This window comes from Perca flavescens, chromosome 3 (assembly GCF_004354835.1).
Source record: "Perca flavescens isolate YP-PL-M2 chromosome 3, PFLA_1.0, whole genome shotgun sequence".
Classification (NCBI taxonomy): domain Eukaryota; kingdom Metazoa; phylum Chordata; class Actinopteri; order Perciformes; family Percidae; genus Perca; species Perca flavescens.
The window spans coordinates 37,592,149-37,617,148 of NC_041333.1; the positions used below are offsets into that span (position 1 = coordinate 37,592,149).

The 25,000-nt window shown below is 42.8% G+C and overlaps 1 protein-coding gene and 1 pseudogene across 1 annotated transcript; both read left to right on the forward strand.

Moving 5' to 3' along the window:
- Nucleotides 1–23,747, forward strand: part of LOC114552941 (serine-rich adhesin for platelets-like) — a 120,414-nt pseudogene extending 96,667 nt beyond the window's left edge.
- Nucleotides 116–16,336, forward strand: dlc (deltaC). Its single transcript, XM_028573420.1, has 10 exons — nt 116–174; nt 641–883; nt 1,172–1,235; nt 2,731–2,988; nt 5,302–5,493; nt 6,644–6,813; nt 7,462–7,678; nt 13,746–14,481; nt 14,796–14,886; nt 16,234–16,336. Exons 1-10 carry the CDS (start codon nt 124–126, stop codon nt 16,237–16,239), a joined length of 2,028 nt encoding a protein of 675 aa, XP_028429221.1. The 5' UTR covers nt 116–123; the 3' UTR covers nt 16,240–16,336.
- Nucleotides 23,748–25,000: the final 1,253 nt, after the last annotated feature.

Below are 25,000 nucleotides of genomic sequence, written 5' to 3' on the forward strand. Positions count from 1 at the left end.
CCGTTTTTTGGATTTTACGCACTTTCTTTGGGTTTTTTCTTCTTTTGAACCCACCTTGTTGGATCTCCAGAGCTTTGTGTGTGCCCCTGGACGCCCCCCCCACCACCACCGTGCCTACACGCCATGGCGCGTTTGATTCTGCCGTGTCTCCTGCTGCTTGTATCCGCGCAGACGGTGAGTAGCACTGACTCAGCACAACACTCGCAGGAATTTAACATTCTTTGGGGTTTTTGGGGTGTTTGACGTGCGCTTTTTACGCGCAGCTTGCAAACAGCTCTTTTTCACCGTTTTTACTTCTATTTTTTTATTTCGGCGGGACTTGAATTGCATTGCATTTTAATTCCACACGTGTATGCATGTCTAAGCCGGTAAATGATGCATTTCAGAGAGTCTGAAGTCCCAAATATCGCCGATGTGTGCAGAAATGAAATGCTTTTATTGTGTGGAGTTTCCCAGCGTTTGCAGCAGGGGAGGAACTGTGTGCTTGTGCACGTTTGTTTTGCGCACTTTCTTATCTTTTATATCTAAAGGTTATTGCCTCGTATCGTGCAACTATTCCCTCTCAGTGGTTGACCCTTCTCCCCCCTCCACCCCCCCCCCTTTTCTCTCCTCTCCCCCCACACACACACACACACTTTAGGCCCGTTCCAAAGGGGTCTTCGAGCTGAAGATCAACTCCTTCACCAGCTCGCGCGGCGTCTGCAGCTCCCCGTCCCGGGACTGCCAGGTCTTCTTCCGCGTGTGCCTCCAGCACGCACAGGAGGTCATCAACCCGGAGCCGCCGTGCACGTACGGCACCGCGCTCACAGAGGTCTTCAGCGCCGACTCCGACTCCGTGTCCGGGAGCGCGCCCGTCAGGGTGCCCTTTCAGTTCAAGTGGCCGGTAAGTGACGAAAATCACAAGTTTCTTTTTAAAGTAGTGACTTTTTAAAAGAAGTTCTCAGTCCTCCTGTAACATGCTCTCTCACATTTGCATTCCGAGGCTTATCGCCGGTTTGCTTTTTTGTTTAATTTCACTTCCCAGACGTGAGATTACAATTAGAAGAGGGGGACGCTGAGCCATTAAAAAAAACAAAAACACAATCATTGTCTCTCCTACAGGACTCAACATATGCACGTGCAAATTACCTGATTACCCGGTTATTAATGCATCCTGTCTAACCCATTTCAGGAGACTTTCTCTCTGATCGTTGAAGCCTGGAACGCTTTGGAGTCTTCCGGACTCGAGTCTACAGGTAAGTTTTCTTTTTTTATTAATTTTTTATTTATCTACATATTATTTTCGCCTGTGTGTGTGTTTGATTGAATGTGCATCCTCCACGAGGCATTGCATGCACTTATGTTTGTGAGTTCTTCAATATAAAAATATGTTTTAAAAAACAGAAAAGTCTACAGGTAAATTGCGGCTGCAGTGCTGCTGTTTCACCGCCAGGCGGCGACAGCGGCGCTGTTCCCCCACTGAACACACTCCAAGTCTAGAAAAGAGAGGGTTAATATGTGTGTGTGTGTGTGTGTGTGTGTGTGTGTGTGTGTGTGTGTGTGTGTGTGTGTGTGTGTGTGTGTGTGTGTGTGTGTGTGTGTGTGTGTGTGTGTGTGTGTGTGTGTGTGTGTGTGTGTGTGTGTGTGTGTGTGTGTGTGTGTGTTCTGTGTCTGTGTAGAGCACTTTTAAAATGCTTCTGTTCAATTAACAGTTACTTTTTAACCGGTAAACAATTAATCGATCGACAAAAAGAGTTTTGTATTTGTATTTCATTACAAGGGTCCCCATTAGCTTGACGCCTGGGGTCCAAAAACCGCATTTTAATCAGACAATGTTTACACATTTCATGACATATGCAGAAAATAAAAAGAACGATATCTGCTGACAGAACTAAATGATAAATAAAAAAGACTAAAAAACTAAATTGAAATTGAATAAAAGCAATAACAAAATGTAAAGGTAAATAGACTTTTTTTACATAGCACTTTTCTAGTCTTAACAACTACTCAAAGTGCTTTAACATAGCACAGGAACCATTCACCATTCACCGAAAGTTATATATTACATGGCTGGTAGCTCACATAGACAAAGAAGAAAATCCAATATTTTGAAAACCACACAATGAGAAAAGCCTCAAGTTGCCGATTGATTTTAAAAAGTGCACAACTGTCACTAGGGCTGCTCGATTATGGAAAAAAAAAAAAAAAAATAATCACGATTATTTCGGTCAATATTGAAATCACGTCCGTCGACTTCCGGAAAGATGCTGCAATTTCAATTTCAATTTTATTGATAGTATCAAATCATAACAAGAGTTATCTCGAGACCCTTTACAGATAGAGGGTGGTCTAGACCACCCTCTATCTAGACCACACTCTATCATTTACTAAGTTACACAGTAGCCTATTGTTGCAATTATTGAACTTAAAAAAACAGTGGAAAAAGTTAAATAAATCAACTGTAAAAACATCTGTGAAATTTGCCTCAAATAATTTTCCTATTTAAAATAAGAGTTCACCTGCAAAACGTAACGAGCTTCATAATATGTTCTTCTCGATTATTCAGTTTCTTGTGATCGTTGGGAGCCAAAAATCATGATCACGATTACATTTCGACTAATTGCACAACCCCTACTTTTTTTACACCCCCCTAGTCCGACACCGCTGCAATAAAATTATCTCCATCTCTTTCTCCTCCCCTTCCTCTCCTCCTCTCCTCCTCCTATTCTCCCGTTTTTTCTGTTCGTGCAGAGAACCAGAACAACCTGATCAGCCGCCTGGCCATGCGCCGGAGGCTGGCGGTCGGCGAGGACTGGTCCCAGGACGTGCACTTCGGCGACCAGAGCGAGCTACGCTACTCCTACCACGTGGTGTGCGACGAGCACTACCACGGCGCCGACTGCTCGGCCTTCTGCCGCCCGCGCAACGACACCTTCGGCCACTATGCCTGCGACGGCGAGGGCCAGCGCCGCTGCCTGGACGGCTGGGCTGGCGAGTACTGCTCGGACCGTAAGTTGTTTTCACACTTTTAACGCTCTCTTAGCCCTCGTTTTTTTTTTTTTTTTTTTTTATTTTGGTAACTTTTTGTTGAATTTGTCCACGTTTTCAGCGCTTTTATCCACTGCCGCCAGTATATATACCTACACCACTCTCTTAACCCTCGTTTTTGTTGCTATTTTGGTAACTTTGTCGAATTTGTCCATGTTTTCAACGCTTGCCGCCAGTAGCCTATATATACGTACACCACTCTCTTAACCCTCGTTTATTGTATTTTTTTCAACTTTTTGTCGAATTTGTCCACGTTTTCAGCGCTTTTATCCACTGCCGCCAGTATATATACGTACACCACTCTCTTAACCCTCGTTTTTGTTGGTATTTTGGTAACTTTGTCGAATTTGTCCATGTTTTCAATGCTTGCCGCCAGTAGCCTAAATATACGTACACCACTCTCTTAACCCTTAACCCTCGTTTATTGTATTTTTTTTTCAACTTTTTGTTGAATTTGTCCACGTTTTCAGCGCTTTTATACACTACCACCAGTGTATATACGTACACCACTCTCCCAACCCTCGTTAATTGTATTTTTTTTCAACTTTTTGTTGAATTTGTCCACGTTTTCAGCCCTTTTATCCACTACCACCAGTGTATATACTACACCACTAACACTAACCCCCTTTCTGTGTTTAAAAAAGCAAAAATCATGAATTATTTGTTTAAAAGTGAAGACCAGAGGAGTGTTTGTTGATAGGTAATCAAAGTTTAGTCAGAGTAATGCTATGAAATTGAATAAAAACGCTCAAAATTCAATAAAAGCCACTGAACTGCTCCTTCCTTTTACTTGCGAAGATCCATCTGTGTTATCTTTGGTCAATTAGGTCAAAAAAAACTTTGAAAATGGGGTTCAATTTGACCCGAGGGGACGACAGGAGCGTTAACCTCGCCTCGTTTTCTGCGCGTTTTGTTCAAATTGCAGTAGTTTCACCTTGATAAACTGGGATTTCGGTGTTTTTTCCCCACATTTGGGATCTCATTTCTTAAACACACTAGCATGAGATAAGAAGAATTAACTTTTCAAGTAAACATCCACCACCCCCCCAAAAAATCAGAAGGGTCCTTTTAAGGTGCCATCACCTAAAGCGACTGTAAAGTATTTTATCGGCATGGAGTGGAGTTTGAGACTTCAACATGTTTGATGGTGCTGTATACACTTTAAAGAAGAGCTTCTAGATAAGATAGTGACAGCATAGGGCTGGGAAAAAAATCGATTTGATCTAAAAATCAAGTTGGTATTTTAATCCAAATACAGTATAAATACTTTGGATGTTTAACCATCTTTGTTGCACACTGCACAGTGACTTTTCACTTAGAGAAAGGGTTTGCCTTTTGCAATGTTTGTTTATGTTGATGCACTTTAATTAAATACAATAAATATATATTTTTAAATTATATTTACAGTTCGCAGTTATTTTGTTTTAATTGGTAAATATCGAATCGTAAATCGAGTTTTTTTTATAAAAAAATCTTAGATTATTATAGGGAAACAAATCGCCCAGCTCTAGCGTATAATCACCAAAATCTGCTTTAAAATGTTCTGTTTGGATTTTTATTTTTATTTTTTTACCAGTAGTGTTTCCCCCCTCCTCCTCTCTACTCCCTGTTTTTTTTTTTTTTTTTCCTAACGTTTCTTCAGATTAGGGGGGAGGAATTGGGGGTGGAGTTGTAAAGAATAGGACCCTAGCGCTTCAGTTTTCTTTCTCCTGACATTGTTAAGTCAAGCAGTTGTCATCGCTGGTCCTGGTGGCTGTGGAGGAACAACAACAAAAAGAGAGAGATCTTAGAGCTTCTGTTATTTCCTGTGTGTGTGTGTGTGTGTGTGTGTGTGTGTGTGTGTGTGTGTGTGTGTGTGTGTGTGTGTGTGTGTGTGTGTGTGTCTTGGCCCTGCGGTCTGCTCCTTTTGTTTTTAGCTCAACAGCCGCCCGTTTTAACAGGGACACGCGCTGGAGCTTAATGTGCGCTGCCGTGCGTGAAAAGAGACGGCATGTGTTGCTTTTGTTATGCTGGCCAGCTGCTTCGTTCAGGGCCTAACAAGCACTTGTAAGGTGTGTGTGTGTATGTGTGTGTGTGTGTGTGCGTGAGGCCCTGTGAGACGGGAAAGGAGGGGGTTTGGTTTGTGTTTTGTGAGTCAAACGAAGAACACGGGACACACACGGGCGCATGCACTCGTAGTAATATTCTCTCCTTCTTCTTCCTCTCCCTCTCTTATCCTCTGACTTCCCTCTCTCCCTCCCTCCCTTTCTGCTCTCTTCTCTTCCTCCCCACCAGCCATCTGTGCCGCGGGGTGCAGCGAGGAGCACGGCGTCTGCGAGGCTCCCGGCGAGTGTGCGTGCCGGCAGGGCTGGCAGGGCGAGCGCTGCGACGAGTGCGCCCGACACCCCAACTGCGTCCACGGGACGTGCCAGCAGCCCTGGCAGTGCAACTGCCGCGAGGGATGGGGCGGCCTGTTCTGTAACCAAGGTGTGTTGCCGGTTCAACCCTGAAGAAAGCCACCCACGCATGCGGTTTTTTTTTTCTTCATTAACTGTATTAATTGATTAAGAGCTGTTCATATTTGACGCAAATGAAGAGCTGTAAAATGCAGAATAAAAGAGGCTAAACAAAAAGTTAAATGTGATCTGTAATGCTAGAAACCCCCCACGTGGAGAAACATCTTGTGAAAGCTACAGTGGCACCTGTGCAGTTCAAGATTGTTTGCATAATAAAAAGACATACATGAAGAGATTTTAGCGGGTAGTTTTCTGTGCATTCGAAGGTTTCAGCACAAACATCCCATCACCTGTCTGCTACTTAGCGGCTTTCGTTTGCCAGTTTGACACAAACTTACCTTCTCATTTGACTCTCTGTCGAGGCAAAGTAAGGTTTTAACATTCAGAGTGCTCGACCCACAACAAACTAATCTTAGAAGCTTCATTTAAACTCTTGATATTACACTTCATTTGTGTTTTTTACTGCACCTGCAACTTTCAAACTCTTGCAAATAGCTTGTCTTCATATCTTGACATCAAATACTGTGGGCAGTATTATAACAGCCTATATAATTATAGTTTTCTCATCATATAGTACAAATATTGTTACAAAGGTTATGGTGAAAAGGGTGTCTGACAACCCCAACGTCTTTGTCCATCGATGATAAGACAACTTTTTGCAAGAAAAAGACTTTAATGTATCATCCAGTGACATCAATTGAATATATAAACAAAAGACTTGCATTTTTAATTGGGAAGGTCTCTTCTGAAGTCTCCCTACAGTTCATTTGGTCACACTTTACTAGAAGGTATCTACATAAGAGTGACATGACACTGTGTGACCTTTTTTTTCTTAGTTGTCTGCATAACTAAACATAAGGAATTAATGCCGTGCCGGTTTAAAACGTACCTGTTGGATACGGGTCGAATGCTTGGCCTCTGGTATTGTTGTTTGCAGTTTTCTCGAGATCTCGCTATGCTAAAGTTGCTACGATGTAACCTCTCTGGTTTTTTTCTTCCTTCATCTGCTGTACCCAGAAGGACAGACAGACAGACAGACAGACTCATTAGTTAGATTAAAATCTTGATGAAACCGTAAGCTAACCTTGCTGGTACTCGCCTCCTGTTTCCCAAAACTCCAGACCTGAACTACTGCACCAACCACAAGCCGTGCCAGAACGGCGCTTCGTGCACCAACACCGGCCAGGGCAGCTACACCTGCACCTGCCGGCCCGGGTTCACCGGCCAAAACTGCGAGGTGGAGACCAACGAGTGCGACAGCAACCCTTGCAAGAACGGAGGCAGCTGCAAAGTAAGTCACCGAAACGGATCCGATGGAGCTGGCCCGAGAAGGTTGCCTTCAAAAAACTCTCGTTTGGCATTCATCAAGTTTTTGTCATTTTTGTCAGCAAATGGCTTCTTTTTTTCCCCCCAGAATCCAGTGCAACTTAAAACATAAGAATAGAATAAAATATAATGCCTTTTATTGTCACTATATACACTTGAGATTGAGACAATGAGATTAAAAGCAACTCCTTTTCCAGTGCCAACATGTACATGAAATAAATATAACATGAAATAAAATAAGTAGTGCAAAGGGGGGTAAGATGTGCAGTTATGAGATGCTATATACATATAAAAAAATATGTTTTTATATACAGTGTGATATGCAGCGTGGGTTATTGCACATTATTTGAATATTGCCCAATAGTGGTGATCATATTCAATGAGTAATAGATATTGGACAATGAGAGTAATGGTATTGCACAGTATACAGATAATGCACAGTAATGGAATTGCACAGTATTATCAATAGTATTAAATATTAAATATTGCACAGTAGGTGGGTAGAAGAGAGTTTTTTTGGGGTGGGGTTAGACTGTGACGGTGAAGTTGGCACAAGAGAGAAGTCTGCACCCTCTCACCCTTTTGTTCTCCACTTCCGTCTTTTTTCCTCCAGGATTTGGAGAACGATTATTCGTGCGAGTGCCCTCAGGGTTTCTACGGGAAGAACTGCGAGATCAGCGCCATGACGTGCGCCGACGGGCCGTGCTTTAACGGAGGGACCTGCGTCGAGAACGTGGCGGGCGGGTACAGCTGCCGATGCCCACCCGGGTACACGGGCTCCAACTGTGAGAAGAGGATGGACAAATGCAGCAGCAACCCCTGCGCTAACGGTACGAAACCACCTGTAGCCATGTCGCGCAAATAACCACCCTGCAAATGACTGTACAGACTTCCACTCACACACTTGGAGTGAGTTTGATAGCTGGGTTTTTCCTCTTCTTTTCTGCACTTTTTTTGCAGCCTTGTAGGCGGATTTAACAGTGTAACCCCCGCTGCCAAGGTGTGTACTGGCTTCAGAGAGTATAACAAAATGAAATTTAACCTGTGACATTGTTAAAGCAGCTTCGTTAAGCTGTAGAAGAGCAAAAATATGGGCAGCTGTTCATCATAAACTCAGCGTGTTGGCTGCGCTGAAAACTCAAAGTTTGCGGAGCCCCAAATGTGACTTTTTTTGAAGGAACCTGATACAAAAGTGCGAGCAAGTGAGGCCAGAATTAACCTGTTTGCCTCTGATTGGTGAAACTGATCCTGTACTTACTGAATTAATCTAAAGCTGCAACTTGGTTGTAAAACAAATTAAAAACATGAAGCATACCCAGATCTTTTTTGGGACCTGTGAGTGCCTGCCAGCTTAAAATAACAGAAATCGGTACAGACAGTTGATAGCTTTTTAGAAGTTCAGACTTGCAGGGGGCCCGGCATTCAACCTCTTCCTGTAATCAGTTTCTTCTCCGTTCCCAGCGAAGCAGCTCCAGATATGAATGCATCTCAAGAATCTTGGCGTTTTGCCTCTGTAGCTTTGTGGCACACTGTTGTTGTCAGCCAGTTCTGTGCAAAGACAAGAGAATGAGATCATTGTATTGGGTTTAGGGGGAGTTTTTTCTGTATCTGTAGCTACAATTAGTCACATTAGTAATGCCACCGATCGAAGCCGTGCAGTTACAGAAGCACATACTGATCTGAGCAAGAATAGTGTTTTTATTTTATGTGTAAGCTTGTTTTTGTTTCTCTCTGAACTACTGAATGTTCGGAGAGTACATCAAGTAGTAGTAGTAGTAGTAGTAGTAGTATTAGTTGTAGTGCACCCCTCAGGTGAAATTGCTGACTTAGGGTTAGGGCTGCATGAAAAAGATGACTTTCATTTACATACAAAAATGACTCAAACAGATTAATCAATTATGAAAATAGCTGGCAATTAATTAAATAGTTGACAATTATAATCTTTGCAGCTGTACTTAAGGTACAGTAGCAAGATATTACGGTAAATTATTGTCCAGTCTGACATCTTCTCTACTTTTTAGAAGCTACTTAAAATCAGTTGGAAACACGACTTTTTGGTATAAACTGTTGTGTTTGTATAGTAATAAAGTGTTACGCATTCACCAACAAACGCATTTAAAAGCTGTTTACGCTCATGTAGTAGCTGTAGGTGACGAGTTTCATTTAGGTCATTGCTTAACAACTTGCCAAGTCGGTCAAAGTGCCCTGCTACTACTGCTGGTGTTGATTACTCTGAACTGTGAGTTATCTAATCATTAATCCACTTTGGTTGAACTAGAACTGACAGTCTTGTTATGCAGGTTAAACAACGGTAATGTTACCCAGTCGAGGCAAAGGAAAAGTACTTTAGCACTTAGTTCACAAACTTGTCAAAGTGTTTGAAACGTGCACAGCTTTTTCTCTGGTAGTTAATCTGTTAATCATAGTTAATCATTTGTTTCACATCATCCAGTGTCAATCAATATCAAACTATTTACAAGAACAAGCTGGTATAATGATATGATATGATGATGATGATGATGAGATTGTCCTTTTGGTTCAATATTTTTATTGCACGGTTGCAAAACCTCTCTAGGGGTTTGGTCACTGAACTTGCCTGCAACCATTAGGAGAGGTTATAAGCTACGTTAAGTTCTTAGTGTACCCCAGACTATTTATTTCTATTGGCTCAAACTCAGTGATTGAAAGTGTTACCTTTTGGGTTTTACAATTTTGACATTATATAAAAGAAGAGGCCCAAGAGTTGAGCCCTGTGGAGCACCGCAGTTACCACAGGCTGATCTGTCTGCAAGATACAATCAAAACTGTCTCAGCACAAACTCAGAATCCAGGTGAAAAAGACAGAAACATTGTTTGCATTCGTATAGAAGCTCAGGGCATATACAATTTGGACAACAGCAGTCACATTTCTAATAATACACTCAGAAACAAACAAACTATTATTGAAAAATGTTTAAAAAAGATATTCTGATACGTAACATCCCAAACATCTTACAGTGACAATATGTACAAAAGTGGGTCTGTTACTTCCTAACTAATAACTCACAAATCATCACTTCATTATTAAATCATTTACGTTTTAATTTAAGGGCACTTTCTGTGAGAATTTCTAATCGCCGTTTACTGTCACAGCTTTACTGTCACAGCTAACGAGCACATCTCCTGTTGTATTAAGTTTAAAAACAGTAATGGCCTGTATAAAAAATATAAAAGGATAGTGATTACCATGGTTTAAAGGCCTCTCTAACACAATAACAAGGACTAATACTGATTGGAGCTGATCCACGTTAAAGTCAATGACCTTTGTGTCAATGTGAAACTTGACAAGTGAAAGAAAACACTGTGCTCCATGTGTTATCTCCAAAAACAGTGTGACCTCCAACAATGATTTATAGACGTAAACTCCACGTTTTTTTTTTTTTTTTATAAAGTAAAATCTGTTTTTGCCAGAATGTGCGTTATCAGGTTGAATGTGTTGTGAACTTTGGTTCCACATTACGAGCATTTATCTTTATACCGTGTATTCTGCATAGAACGAACCGGACTCCCCTACCATGACCGCAGAAATGCACAAACAGGAGGGTAATAGTTACACGAGGAGTCCCTGAGTAGTGACTTTGCAGTGTGCAACTCATCTGCAAACATTTTTCGCATAAAAATACAATAATTTCAAACAGAAATGCATTAATTTGTAAGCAAGTTTTGGAGCATCTTGTAAGCCAACACAAACATTTACCGTGAGCATACTTGGATATAATTGAGTCATTAAGTGCAAGAGGAAGTTCTGTTGTTGGACTATTTGATGTTTCTGTGTTGCCTGAAAGGAAAAGATACAAGTAACTGAACTCAGTCTGGGTTTATGTTTCAGCTGACGTAGAACGATCGGCATTTATTAAAAATAACTTTGATACATGTTTCATTAAGTCCACCAGTGAATATATGCTGAGATCATTGGGTTTAAAGTCTCGCATCAGATGTCTGTTTCTGTGTGTGTGCCAAAGGGCAAATACACTCCCGGGTTGTCACGTAGGAGCCTCTGAACATGTCTTATCTTCTGTCTGACGACACAAACGTGTTCGTCCTCATTGTTGCCGTCGTAAACAACTAAGCAGCAGCCCTGCAGACTCTCAGACCTCTCAGTCTGTCCTTCTTTACCTGGTTTCTCTTGTCTTGAGCAGGAATCCTGCACTGGTGGCGATTCACAGCCTGATAAAGCTGTCAGCGCCACGCTGATAGATGGCTCATTTGTCTCTGGAAATACCTGCTCCTCTCATGTGCCAACAGAGTTTTTACAAGATCACTTAACCCATTGCACCTTGCTGTGGCACTCACAATTTATGCATGTGTAACCTCTTTGGACTGGCGTTTTGGCTCGTCTAACTTATGTACTACAAAAGACATTCTCTTTACATCACTGCTGAACATTTTCTAAAGCGTACTATGCGCTTCTAGGAAGCCATTACTTTCACTTTGTGTTTTTTTTATTTTTTTTAATCACCTGGCAAAGACTTGAAAGTTACTGCAGAGCGAGAATCAATCGTAATCAACACTGTTCATCTGCGTAGAATGCAAATGACCATCTCCCGTTATCCTTTTTCAAATCTTGCATGATGGCTTGTTGTTGTGGGTTTGCTTATCTGACAACTACACAAATCGGATTTCAGAAGGATTATGTAGTTATGAAAAGGAATCTGGCGTGCTGTTTAAAGTGATGGATTAGGTAACAACAAAAAATTTCAAGTCTCTGCAAGTCGATTTCACAGCATTGTGAAATGCATTCAAATGCTGCCTGGAAGAACGGAGAAAACGGTTTGGAAAATGTCCAACAGTAACCCGTAAAGGAGTTGTGGTTAACAGGATTTAAAAAAGAAAAGACAACAGAAGTATCAACACTGGTAGTAAACCTTTAGGAATGGGGATGTTTTTACAGTTGTGATCCTCGGAAAGAACAGATATTATTATTATTATTATTATTATTATTATTATTAGATCTTTTGAACTCACAGGATGTCAAAAAAAACTAAGCTGCTAGAGATTTAGTAAAGAGAGAAGAATGCAGATAGATTCCCCTGTCACCTGTTCTCATGTCAGACGAACGAGAGCAGACAGATAATCAGAATCAGACGGCTCCACCGACCGAACTGGCATCACACAAAATAAGACTTTTTATCGCTGAATGTTACGTTTTACATACAGTTATCGTGCGTGAGGGGTCCCAGCTCAGCCTTTCGGTCATCCCTCAGGTCCTCATTAGCTTGTAGAAACCGCCGCCTGCTTATCTTCAATCTGCAATCATGCCTGCTTCTCAGTGAGCATGAGAGGGAGAAAAAAATAATAAAAAAACACCCAGCTAAGTGGTTGGTTGTAGTGCCGCTCTGTTTGCAATGTTGCAACACATGAGCTGCACAGAACAACCAAATATGGTCCTGATTCAAGAGTGTTGAGCTTCAGGGTCCTGTTTAAACATTGCCTAAAGTTCACTCTCTGCAGGACGAGTGTCCTCAGGTGCTCTCAACTTATCTGTCCTTTTCCTTTTTTTAAGTAAACGTTAACACAGATTAGTATTGGTTTGCAAGCTTTAAGGCCAGTATATAAAAGCATCCAAAGAGCACCATGTCATGTGAGCTTTTAAGCCACTTTCCGAACCCTGTCATCATTAAGGATCTTAACAAAATGGACAGAACATTTAAATAAAGAGTCCAGTGAAGTCCGTTTTAGGTTTTGGTTGGATATGTAAACCAAAACCGAATATCTAATTCCTCCTAATTTGTAAATTCTCTTCAGTGTTTTACAGTAAGCTCCACTGACGGTGGAAAACATCTCCTCAGGATGTTTCTAATCACTTACACATTTCTCTCCATCTGTTGTGAGGAAATGTTCCAATAAACATGTTTATTCCCTCTTTAGCCCCCTCTCCTCTCTCACTGCCCTCGCAACCAGATGGAGGCTGTTGTTAGGAACTCTTCTTTGGAAAAGTGTATTAATAAGATTAATAACTTTTAAAGTTTGAGAGTTATTTCATGCTTTTGCAATCAACAATCACTTGTACTGTGTATCCTAAAGAAAAGTAACTAGTTAGTAACTAACTCTGTTAGCATTAAGGTAAAAAAAAAAAATGTGTTTAGCTCTTTACTTTAATATTTTCAGACTGAAACACTATTTTTAAAGCATTTTTTTGGGGGTCGAGTGAATAAAATCTCGGTCTCTATTGACGTTAGCTCGAGTATTTCAAAATGCCAATTTGTGCAGGATGTCCTATAGGGATGCATTTTTCTCTGACCCAACAGTAGTCTGCTGTTTTTTAACTCCAGCATTCAAAATGTTGCTAACGTATAAAACCTAAAAAGAGCGAGTTGGGTCATGTCGGCCCATACCATGCAGTTGCAGTGCTGCAATTTGTTCAACATCTGTCCCGCATTTGTGTTATGTGTTTGGACTAGGGCTGTCCTCGACTAAAGAAATTCTTAGTCGACTAACAATTTTACAATTTTGTCGACTAATCGATACGTTGATTTAATTGACAGAGCTGTGCGCTTTGAGAGGTGGTTAAGACTAGAAAAGCACAATATAAATGTAGTTAATTAACCATCTGTAAAACTGAGTTTCTCCACAATTAATCCTGCAAAAGCACCACTTTAAATATTGTGTTTACCATAAACATGCTCAGAAGTTTCTTGGAAATGAGTAATTAAGAATGAATAAGCATAAAAAATGACTAATCGACTAAAGACATCTTAGTCGGCTAAGACCAAAACTACAGATTAGTCGACTAATCGACTAAGAGACGTGGCAGCCTTAGTTTGGACCTTTCTGCTCAACATTTGTCCCTAATCATCCGGTCCTCTAGTTGTGCGTCATTAACAATAAAAAAACCCTTTTCTCTATTTTTCTCTGCAGGCGCTCAGTGTTTGGACATCGGTAAGCACTTCGTGTGCCGCTGCCGGCCCGGCTTCACCGGCTCTCGCTGCGAGACCAACGTGGACGACTGCGCCGGCAACCCCTGCCGCAACTCCGGCACCTGCGTCGACGGCATCGGCGACTTCACCTGCACCTGCACGCTCGGCTTCGGCGGCAAGGACTGCTCTGTGCGCGCCAGCCCTTGCGACCATTTCCCGTGCGACAACGGCGGCACGTGTTACAGCCACTTCACCGGGCCCGTGTGCCGGTGTCCCACGGGCTTCATGGGCGCGCGCTGCGAGCACAGCGTCGCCAGGCCCACTACAAAACCGCCACCGAACGGCGAGTCTGCCGCGCTGATCGCAGCCGTCGTCCTCGGCCTGGTGACGCTGACTCTGCTGGTGCTCGCGGCCGTCCACGTTCTGCGTCAGCTCAGACGGGGCCGGGAGCTCCGGGCCATGACCACGTCGGTGAAGAACGACCTGGAGACGGTGAACAACCGCAACGCGGTGATCGGCGGGGGCGGACCCTACAGCGGGGGCTTGCCCGGAGCGCCGCTGGGCAGCCTGCGGGAGAAGGAGGCCTTCCTCATCATGGGAGGACAAGTCAAAGTGTCCAACAAGGATGCAGCGCTGGTGGAGAACGGAGGAGACAACATGGCCATTTTTAAAAACAAAATGGCGGACTGTAACCTGGCGAGAGACGAGCAGCGGCTGGGCAAGAACAAGTTTGACCTGTAAGGACCTGATGATGGTTTGATGGTTTTCTCTGTGTGTGTGTGTGTGTGTGTGTGTGTGTGTGTGTGTGTGTGTGTGTGTGTGTGTGTGTGTGTGTGTGTGTGTGTGTGTGTGTGTGCTTTCATGTTTAACTTCCTTTTTCTCCTTTGAATGCATGTCTCTTCTGTGAAAGACAAGTTCATGCATGTTTTAAAGCCAAGTTCATGCACATTTTTTTTTATCAGTGTTTCGTACACCTTCACAAAGTATTTCTGTCGAATTTCGTTGTTTGGCATGGTACCAACCCTTTTCTCTCTCTTTCTCTCTTTAACAGTAAGAAGTGTGACTCGTCCATCATCATCCCTCCGCTCAGCTTTGCAAAGGACAGTCTGTATCAGATGGAGCAGTGTGTGTTTGCTACTGAGGTGAGGAAAACGTCTACCAACACAACAACAGTGCCTTTTTAGTTATAATGTATTTTTTTTAAATTTTCGGTTCTTAAGAGTCTAATCGCACCTCTGGTTTTTATTTTCAAATGACCAAGTGAAGCCGTGTCTCCAAAGTTTCATTTTGAATTAAATTTATAAAAGTGTAGACCATTGTAGAACAATAATAGTCAAAATAGTTGATTACAGCTTTCCAATGCGTGGCGCACTGAAACTAGCTGTACCAAATCAGTTTGCTGTTTGTTGTGCAACTGACAAAGATTGATTATTAAGCTCACAGTTATTAAACCGGTCTGATAATAGTTTAAAAAAAATGTTCAGGAGTGCATATCTCAAACTGGGAGAACATAGATGGTTTTTCTCAACATGAAATGTTTGTCTAAATGCTGATTTGAAAACCCATGAGTAGGAAAAATGATATACAGAATTCCAAAAAAGTAAGTGTAAAACAAGCTGGGAATATTCTGAATCAATGTGGATGAATTAAGTTTCAGCACCACATGATGACCTAACTGCTGTTGTAAACATGGAGGAACCTTTCCTTCTGTTATAGCTTATAGCGAAGTATGAAATATAGCAAGCAATATACAACAAAGTATATATATATTGGTACTAAGTATATATATATATATATATTAGTTTCTACATAGAACGCATTGCCATCCTCATGAATGCTCAAACATATCCAAGCGTGAACTAACTAGTAGGGCTGCCACCTCTTAGTTGATTAGTCGACTAATCGGTAGTTTTGGTCTTAGTCGACTAAGATTTCTTTAGTCGATTAGTCATTTTTTACGCTTTTTCATGCTTAATTACTCATTTCCAAGAAACTTCTGAGCACATTTATGGTAAACACAAGATTTAAAGTGGTGCTTTTGCAGGATTAATTGTGGAGAAAGTCAGTTTTACAGATGGTTAATTAACTACATTTATATTGTGCTTTTCTAGTCTTAACCACCTCTCAAAGCTCACAGCTCTGTCAATTAAATCAACTAATCGATTAGTCGACAAAATCCAATAAGTGTTAGTCGACTAAGAATTTCTTTAGTCGAGGACAGCCCTACTAACTAGCAGTGTTGCCAGATTAGTTTTAACAGTTTTCCGCCCCAATTCCATAAAATCAAGTATTGAGCTTTAGAAACAGTAATTTAGTTACGTAATTAAAAAAAAAACTGCGTTAGAGTATTAGTTACTATGACATGTAACTTCGTAAAAAAAAAAAAGTCTTATTCCAAATTCATCCTCCTGTTTATTAAATGTTTTTGACCCAGAAAAAGTCCTCCCATACGCCGATGACTAACCGCTGTTTCTTTGTGTCGTTCCCAGGTATAACCTCCAGGTTTCATCAGACCGCCAGCGGAGGAGAGAAGTTTTTTCGCTGAAGGCCTGAACATGTTTTCTGTCCAGAGGATCTATTCCGCACACATTATTTTATATTTAATATTTATTACTGCTGCTCAACTGAAAGAAACACAAAAAAGAAAAAGGACTTTTTTTTTTTTTTTTTTTTTTTTATTCTTTTCTGCTTCGATATTGACAATGTTCGGATGACAATGATTCTGAAAAGAAAGAGAACAGCGGAGGAGAGTGAAGACGAAAGAGTGAATGTCCAGCGTCATTTGCACTATTTATCCTTTTTTTATATATATATATAAATATATATACTTTAAAATCTTAATATAATATTTCTGTCTGTCGGTATATCTGAATTTTTCTTTTTTTTCTTTGGATCAAAACGTGAAACAAGAGGACATCACAAATTTTGGATCTATCCACCAATCCGGAAAGACCGGTGCCTTTGGCTGTGCTCCTTAATCACCGTGGCTTTCCGTTTCCCGTACAATCTCACAACATGATGGCAATCAAAAATGGTCAGAGGACCTGCTCACGGGAACGGGAACATGGAACATTTACATTTTTTTTTTTTTATTTTTTTTTAGGTCAAACAACCTGAACTTTTTCACTGTCTAAAAAGCTAAAACTAGACAGTTTGTCACGTTTGTGACGTTCGTTTTTTCTTTGATTTTTCTTTGAAAGTGAAACGTCACATTGTGGCATGTTGGGGGGAAAAAGACCTACAATCGCAATCACAATCGTGTGAACTGTAAAAAAGTGCCTCTTCTTGAGAAAAACTGCAACGGGACTTTAAATCCAAGACTCAAAATCCAAGATTTGAGGACAAATGAGCAGAAGTTTTTTTTATATTTGTATTGCATATTCAAATCCTGTCTTTACGAGCTCATTCAAAATCCACTGGAGCTTTTTCTTTTCTACTGGTTATGTATTTTTTAAACCTATCATACATACTGTTCCAGTCATACCCCCCCCCCCCCAAGTCTAATGATGCTTCAGGTGAATCAGGGAGAGTTTGTACCTCTATCAACATCCAGCTGTTTCCTACACTTTTAACCTCATGAACAAATAATCTACCTTTTGACAATTTGAGGATATAAAACACGTGTCAAATAAATTTCGGCCCGCCTAGGTTTTAGAAGCGTTATGCAAAAATCCCTCTGGTTGGAAAGCGGCTAATGTTGGCTAAGGAACTTTTTTTTAGGGCTTTATGTCGACCAAACTGTAAGGGAGAAGACTTTTATAAGACACGCAATAATACAGTCAAAGATATTTGACTTTTTCAAAAATGAAAACATGTCAATTAACTCTAGATGTCTGTGGCCCTTGATGTGATTCTTACTTTCCAATGTGGCCCTTTGCGAAACTTGAGTTTTTAAAATGTCCAGCCGAGGTTGGATTCATCTTAACAAATCAAATACATTGGTTTTTCCGTTTGTCTTCCTGGGATTCTACTTGCTTTCCAAGTTTTCCAAGTTGCAGTTTTCCAAGTTTATTTTCTTCTATGAATCTAAAACAAAACTTGCTGCCCTTTTTTCTTGTTCTTCTTGCCTTCATCAAACCACTGCTGTTGCAGCTAGTAAACAGAAGAGCATTAAAAAGACATTTTTATGTCTAATTTCTATGTCTGCAACATACCCAAGACTAAACCTGAAGCGTTCAGTCTGATAAAGTCACAGCTCTGGGCTTTTAAATTAGAAAATATGAAACTTTTACAACAGTGTAGGACTCCAAAGAGAGACTTCTTGTTTTTTAAAACTAATCCATTTGATACCAAAAATCTATGTTTCTGTGTAGTCGTGTCTTTGTATTATCTTTATTAATTTAAGAAAACAATGCAATGTGTACATATCCTCCAGAAGATAGTTTCCTCCTATTTAATTTTTTGCCTTTTTGTACGTAATTGTGTATTTATGAAAGAGAATTGTATATATGTCTATGTTAATGTGCCTAATGTCTCGGTCAAGAATCAAGAAATATATTTTTTCATAAATAAATTACAAAAATAACATTTCTTCACTTTCGTCCTTCATGTTGAGTGTCTCTCGTAGCACCAATTATCTTTGAACACACCACGTATAAGCAATGAAATATCCCGATATAAGAAAGTAATGAATGAATGAGGGGAAAGTGTAACACTGCACTTTTATTTTCCATATCAGGACACAAGGAAATCCATTATCACCTCCGCCAAGAGGGTCATGTTTTTCATATTTCAGGATTACAGAAAAACTACTGGCATGATTTTCATTAAAGGTCCCGTGACATGGTGCTCGTTGGATGCTTTTATATAGGCCTTAGTGGTCCCCTAATACTGTATCTGAAGTCTCTTTATATAGACCTTAGTGGTCCCCTAATACTGTATCTGAAGTCTCTTTTATATAGACCTTAGTGGTCCCCTAATACTGTATCTGAAGTCTCTTTTATATAGACCTTAGTGGTCCCCTTATACTGTATCTGAAGTCTCTTTTATATAGACCTTAGTGGTCCTCTAATACTGTATCTGAAGTCTCTTTTATATAGACCTTAGTGGTCCCCTAATACTGTATCTGAAGTCTCTTTTATATAGACCTTAGTGGTCCTCTAATACTGTATCTGAAGTCTCTTTTATATAGACCTTAGTGGTCCTCTAATACTGTATCTGAAGTCTCTTTTATATAGACCTTAGTGGTCCCCTAATACTGTATCTGAAGTCTCTTTTATATAGACCTTAGTGGTCCTCTAATACTGTATCTGGTGGGTGGGCTTAGAGATGCAAGTCCATCATGAATGACTGACGAGGCCTTGTGTGCTGAATGTGGTAACAAACCCCTGCAGTCCCTCTAATTTTGCCCTTTTCTCATCTTTCCTTTCTTTCTGGAGTGGAGAGAGAGTGAGAGAGAGAGAGAGAGAGAGAGAGTTAGAGAGAGAGAGAGAGAGAGAGAGTTAGAGAGAGAAAGATCAGTTGCTTTAATTTAGCTGCATTGATCGGCAGAGAAAGTGAGGTTAAAAAAATGGAAGGAGAGAAAGTGCCATGGAGGAGAACTTCAGACTGGTTTCACCTGCTGTTCACCTGGCTGGCTTTGTCCCTGAAACACACACACACACACACACACACACACACACACACACACTGCTGCTGATCCAGCCGAGCAAGGCACCAACATGGACGAGAGTTGGGGGTTCAATTCCCGCTGTCGGTACACGATCCGTTCTGCTTGCATGATCTGTTCTGCACATGCATAAGATATTACTGTTTACGACTTGCACGATCTGTTACATGCTAGCCTATGGCTAGCCTCCACCGGGAAGCTAACGTTAGTTTAGCTAACAGCTAATTTGGCTAACCGCTAGCTGACAGTTAGATTCAGTCTAAAACAACGTTGAGTCAAACTTAATGGGAGAAGCAGACTACAGCTACATTAAGACTTTACAATAGTAACAATGAAGACGAGTATTGAGTGATTGGATTTTAAATGAGCACAATTAGTAAAGTAGAACTGACGTAACAGCTGTTATATATGTTAACGATTATTTTTACTTTTTATTTTGAGGGTCTTTTAAAGTTATTACATGCTGTCTCAGCTAGCGGTTAGCCGAATTAGCTGTTAGCTAATCTAACGTTAGCTTGGCTGTCGACCGGAAGCGTGGAACAGATCGTGCATTGTCGTAAATCCTCGTACAACAGCGCATGCGCGAACATTTTGCTTCCTTGCCACCCTTGATGAATACCTGCGTTGCGCTTTGCTCTGCGAGGTGTTTGGTGTTTTAAGCCCCCAGCGTCGACTTCAAGGCCGCGCTGCATGGAAGGCACTAGGGTTAGGCAAGGGTTAGGGTTAGGGTCAGTGCCCGATGTGAGTCGAGTGCAGATGTGAGTCGCACATGCATCACTTTGCGACATGCTAATGCAATGTCTATGAGCTAACAGTAGCAATCTAACAATCACAGATTGCTACAACGCTTTTGAAATGACTGCTAGCTACAAGTTAGCAATCAACACAACAAAGGCTTTCACTTGAATGGCGTTTTGAGCTAACGTTAGCAATCAAACAATCATAGATAGCTAAAATGTTAGGAATCAAACAATCATAGATAGCTAAAATGTTAGGAATCAAACAATCATAGATAGCTAAAACATTTTTGAAATGACTGCTAGCTACAAGTTAGCGATCAAACACAACAAAGGCTGTCACTTGAATGGCGTTTTGAGCTAACGTTCGCAATCTAACAATCATAGATAGCTAAAACGTTAGCAATCTAACAATCATAGATAGCTACACCGCTTTTGAAATGATTACCATCTTCTGTTATTGTATGCAAAGAGAAACGTTTGTTATTTTATGGATTTCACAGATTTCAGTATAACACGTTATGTAAACCGTTTAAATCTGAGCATGCGCGACTCACATCTGCACTCGACTCACAATGGGCAGTGACAGTTAAGGTTAGCAAAAATCTTTTCTTTAACATTTCGTTGTTTCTGGTTAATTTTGCAACGATTCCTATGCACTGTTGGAGTATTGTCTTTTTTTGGAATAAGGCCAAAAACCGTAATATTTTTTTTGCATTATAAATGAAGTCAGCATCTCTCCTTACTGTCTCTCTTCCTGTCTGTGTGTCTCAGCTCTAGAGCCCATTGGTTCTGTGTCTCTCAGCTCGAGAGCCCATTGGTTCTGTGTGTCTCAGCTCTAGAGCCCATTGGTTCTGTGTCTCTCAGCTCGAGAGCCCATTGGTTCTGTTTGTCTCAGCTCTAGAGCCCATTGGTTCTGTGTGTCTCACACAGCTCTAGAGCCCTCTCCCTCCACCTCTTCTCTTTCTCCCTCCTCCTCTTGGCGATGCTCTCCCTCCACCTCTTCTCTTTCTCCCTCCTCATCTTGGCGATGCTCTCCCTCCACCTCTTCTCTTTCTCCCTCCTCCTCTTGGCGATGCTCTCCCTCCACATCTTCTCTTTCTCCCTCCTCCTCTTGGAGATGCTCTCCCTCCACCTCTTCTCTTTCTCCCTCCTCCTCTTGGAGATGCTCTCCCTCCACCTCTTCTCTTTCTCCCTCCTCCTCTTGGCGATGCTCTCCCTCCACCTCTTCTCTTTCTCCCTCATCCTCTTGGCGATGCTCTCCCTCCACCTCTTCTCTTTCTCCCTCCTCCTCTTGGCGATGCTCTCCCTCCACCTCTTCTCTTTCTCCCTCCCCATCTTGGCGATGCTCTCCCTCCACCTCTTCTCTTTCTCCCTCCTCCTCTTGACGATGCTCTCCCTCCACCTCTTCTCTTTCTCCCTCCTCCTCTTGGAGATGCTCTCCCTCCACCTCTTCTCTTTCTCCCCTCCTCCTCTTGGAGATGCTCTCCCTCCACCTCTTCTCTTTCTCCCTCCTCCTCTTGGAGATGCTCTCCCTCCTCCTCTTCTCTTTCTCCCTCCTCCTCTTGGCGATGCTCTCCCTCCACCTCTTCTCTTTCTCCCTCCTCCTCTTGGAGATGCTCTCCCTCCACCTCTTCTCTTTCTCCCTCCTCCTCTTGGAGATGCTCTCCCTCCACCTCTTCTCTTTCTCCCTCCTCCTCTTGACGATGCTCTCCCTCCACCTCTTCTCTTTCTCCCTCCTCCTCTTGGAGATGCTCTCCCTCCACCTCTTCTCTTTCTCCCTCCTCCTCTTGGAGATGCTCTCCCTCCACCTCTTCTCCTTCTCTCTTCTCTTTCTCCTCATCCTCTTGGCGATGCTCTCCCTCCACCTCTTCTCTTTCTCCCTCCTCCTCTTGGCGATGCTCTCCCTCCACCTCTTCTCTTTCTCCCCTCCCCCTCTTGGCGATGCTCTCCCTCCACCTCTTCTCTTTCTCCCTCCCCCTCTTGGCGATGCTCTCCCTCCACATCTTCTCTTTCTCCCTCCTCCTCTTGGAGATGCTCTCCCTCCACCTCTTCTCTTTCTCCCTCCTCCTCTTGGAGATGCTCTCCCTCCACCTCTTCTCTTTCTCCCTCCTCCTCTTGGAGATGCTCTCCCTCCACCTCTTCTCTTTCTCCCTCCTCCTCTTGGAGATGCTCTCCCTCCACCTCTTCTCTTTCTCCCTCCTCCTCTTGGAGATGCTCTCCCTCCACCTCTTCTCTTTCTCCCTCCTCCTCTTGGAGATGCTCTCCCTCCACCTCTTCTCTTTCTCCCTCCTCCTCTTGGAGATGCTCTCCCTCCTCCTCTTCTCTTTCTCCCTCCTCCTCTTGGCGATGCTCTCCCTCCACCTCTTCTCTTTCTCCCTCATCCTCTTGGAGATGCTCTCCCTCCACCTCTTCTCTTTCTCCCTCCTCCTCTTGGAGATGCTCTCCCTCCACCTCTTCTCTTTCTCCCTCCTCATCTTGGCGATGCTCTCCTTCCACCTCTTCTCTTTCTCCCTCCTCCTCTTGGAGATGCTCTCCCTCCACCTCTTCTCTTTCTCCCTCCTCCTCTTGGAGATGCTCTCCCTCCACCTCTTCTCTTTCTCCCTCCTCCTCTTGGCGATGCTCTCCCTCCACCTCTTCTCTTTCTCCCTCCTCATCTTGGCGATGCTCTCCTTCCACCTCTTCTCTTTCTCCCTCCTCCTCTTGGAGATGCTCTCCCTCCACCTCTTCTCTTTCTCCCTCCTCCTCTTGGCGATGCTCTCCCTCCACCTCTTCTCTTTCTCCCTCCTCCTCTTGGCGATGCTCTCCCTCCACATCTTCTCTTTCTCCCTCCTCCTCTTGGAGATGCTCTCCCTCCACCTCTTCTCTTTCTCCCTCCTCATCTTGGCGATGCTCTCCTTCCACCTCTTCTCTTTCTCCCTCCTCCTCTTGGAGATGCTCTCCCTCCACCTCTTCTCTTTCTCCCTCCTCCTCTTGGCGATGCTCTCCCTCCACCTCTTCTCTTTCTCCCTCCTCCTCTTGGCGATGCTCTCCCTCCACATCTTCTCTTTCTCCCTCCTCCTCTTGGAGATGCTCTCCCTCCACCTCTTCTCTTTCTCCCTCCTCCTCTTGGAGATGCTCTCCCTCCACCTCTTCTCTTTCTCCCTCCTCCTCTTGGCGATGCTCTCCCTCCACCTCTTCTCTTTCTCCCTCCCCATCTTGGCGATGCTCTCCCTCCACCTCTTCTCTTTCTCCCTCCTCCTCTTGACGATGCTCTCCCTCCACCTCTTCTCTTTCTCCCTCCTCCTCTTGGAGATGCTCTCCCTCCACCTCTTCTCTTTCTCCCTCCTCCTCTTGGAGATGCTCTCCCTCCACCTCTTCTCTTTCTCCCTCCTCCTCTTGGAGATGCTCTCCCTCCTCCTCTTGGAGATGCTCTCCCTCCTCCTCTTCTCTTTCTCCCTCCTCCTCTTGGAGATGCTCTCCCTCCACCTCTTCTCTTTCTCCCTCCTCCTCTTGGAGATGCTCTCCCTCCACCTCTTCTCTTTCTCCCTCCTCCTCTTGGCGATGCTCTCCCTCCACCTCTTCTCTTTCTCCCTCCTCCTCTTGGAGATGCTCTCCCTCCACCTCTTCTCTTTCTCCCTCCTCCTCTTGGAGATGCTCTCCCTCCACCTCTTCTCTTTCTCCCCTCCTCCTCTTGGCGATGCTCTCCCTCCACCTCTTCTCTTTCTCCTCCTCCTCTTGGAGATGCTCTCCCTCCACCTCTTCTCTTTCTCCCTCCTCCTCTTGGCGATGCTCTCCCTCCACCTCTTCTCTTTCTCCCTCCCCATCTTCTCCGTCTACCTTGCTCACTTGTTCGTTTTCTATTTCTCTCGCCTTTCTCTTTGGAGACAAAAACTGAATATGCTACCTTTCCTCTTCATTTTTTGTAAGATTCAAAGTAACAATGTTTTCCTTGACAGACGTTGAATGAATATTAGATTTTTTACCCTACTTCTAAGTAACATTATATGTATAGTTAGCGAAATAACGTTCTTCAACCTGATTTTTATCATCCCAAAATCAGCATTGCAACTATGCTAGCACTGTGCTTTCGTTATAATTTCATTTCTTGATAGATGTTAATCCGTTTTGACCTCTTTCCTCCTGTGTCTCCTTTCCTTGCGACTCCTGGCTCCCTCGCTTCGCGCCACTCAGTTTTCCAAACAAAACAAGCTCTGGCGTCATCTCGTGCTGGGTTACCTGCAGTCGGACATTGGAGATTCCCGCTCGTAAATTGTCAAATAAAGTCAATAACGCAGCATTTCATTGTTATTTTAACAGAGCATTAGTAAAATGCTCCTATTGGCTCGTGCACAGCGCGCTCACACTATGCTTGTTACACACACAGGGACGCACAGCAGCACACACACACACACACACACACACACACACACAAAACACACACACACACACACACACACACAGCAGCGCACACACGTGCAGAAGATTACACATAAAAATATTACGGTGCAAATCCTCCATCATAACAGCAATGCTCCGAGGTCCAAACGCACCTGGCTTTTAAAGGGAATGGGAGATGATCTCTGATTGGTTGATGAATGGGAGATGATCTCTGATTGGTTGATTGCATGTTACGCCCAAAACACACCTCTGATTAATGAAGACACTAAGGACAACCCTTTAGGACCACGCGCCCGGCTCACAGACCCTTTTTTTACCGCCGTCAAAACTAGCAAAAGTGGATTTGGACAGGCCCTAAACTGATCGTTAAAATAGGGCCCTAAGTGCGTAACTTTTTTATATTAATGAAAGTCCGTTACATTCAAGCTGTTGCCAAATTTGCTGCTAAAAAGCTAATTAAGACCATCAGCTCCACACAACTCTCTCTGGATCTCTCAGTGTGGCTACGTTCAGAAGATTGTGGAGAGTCCA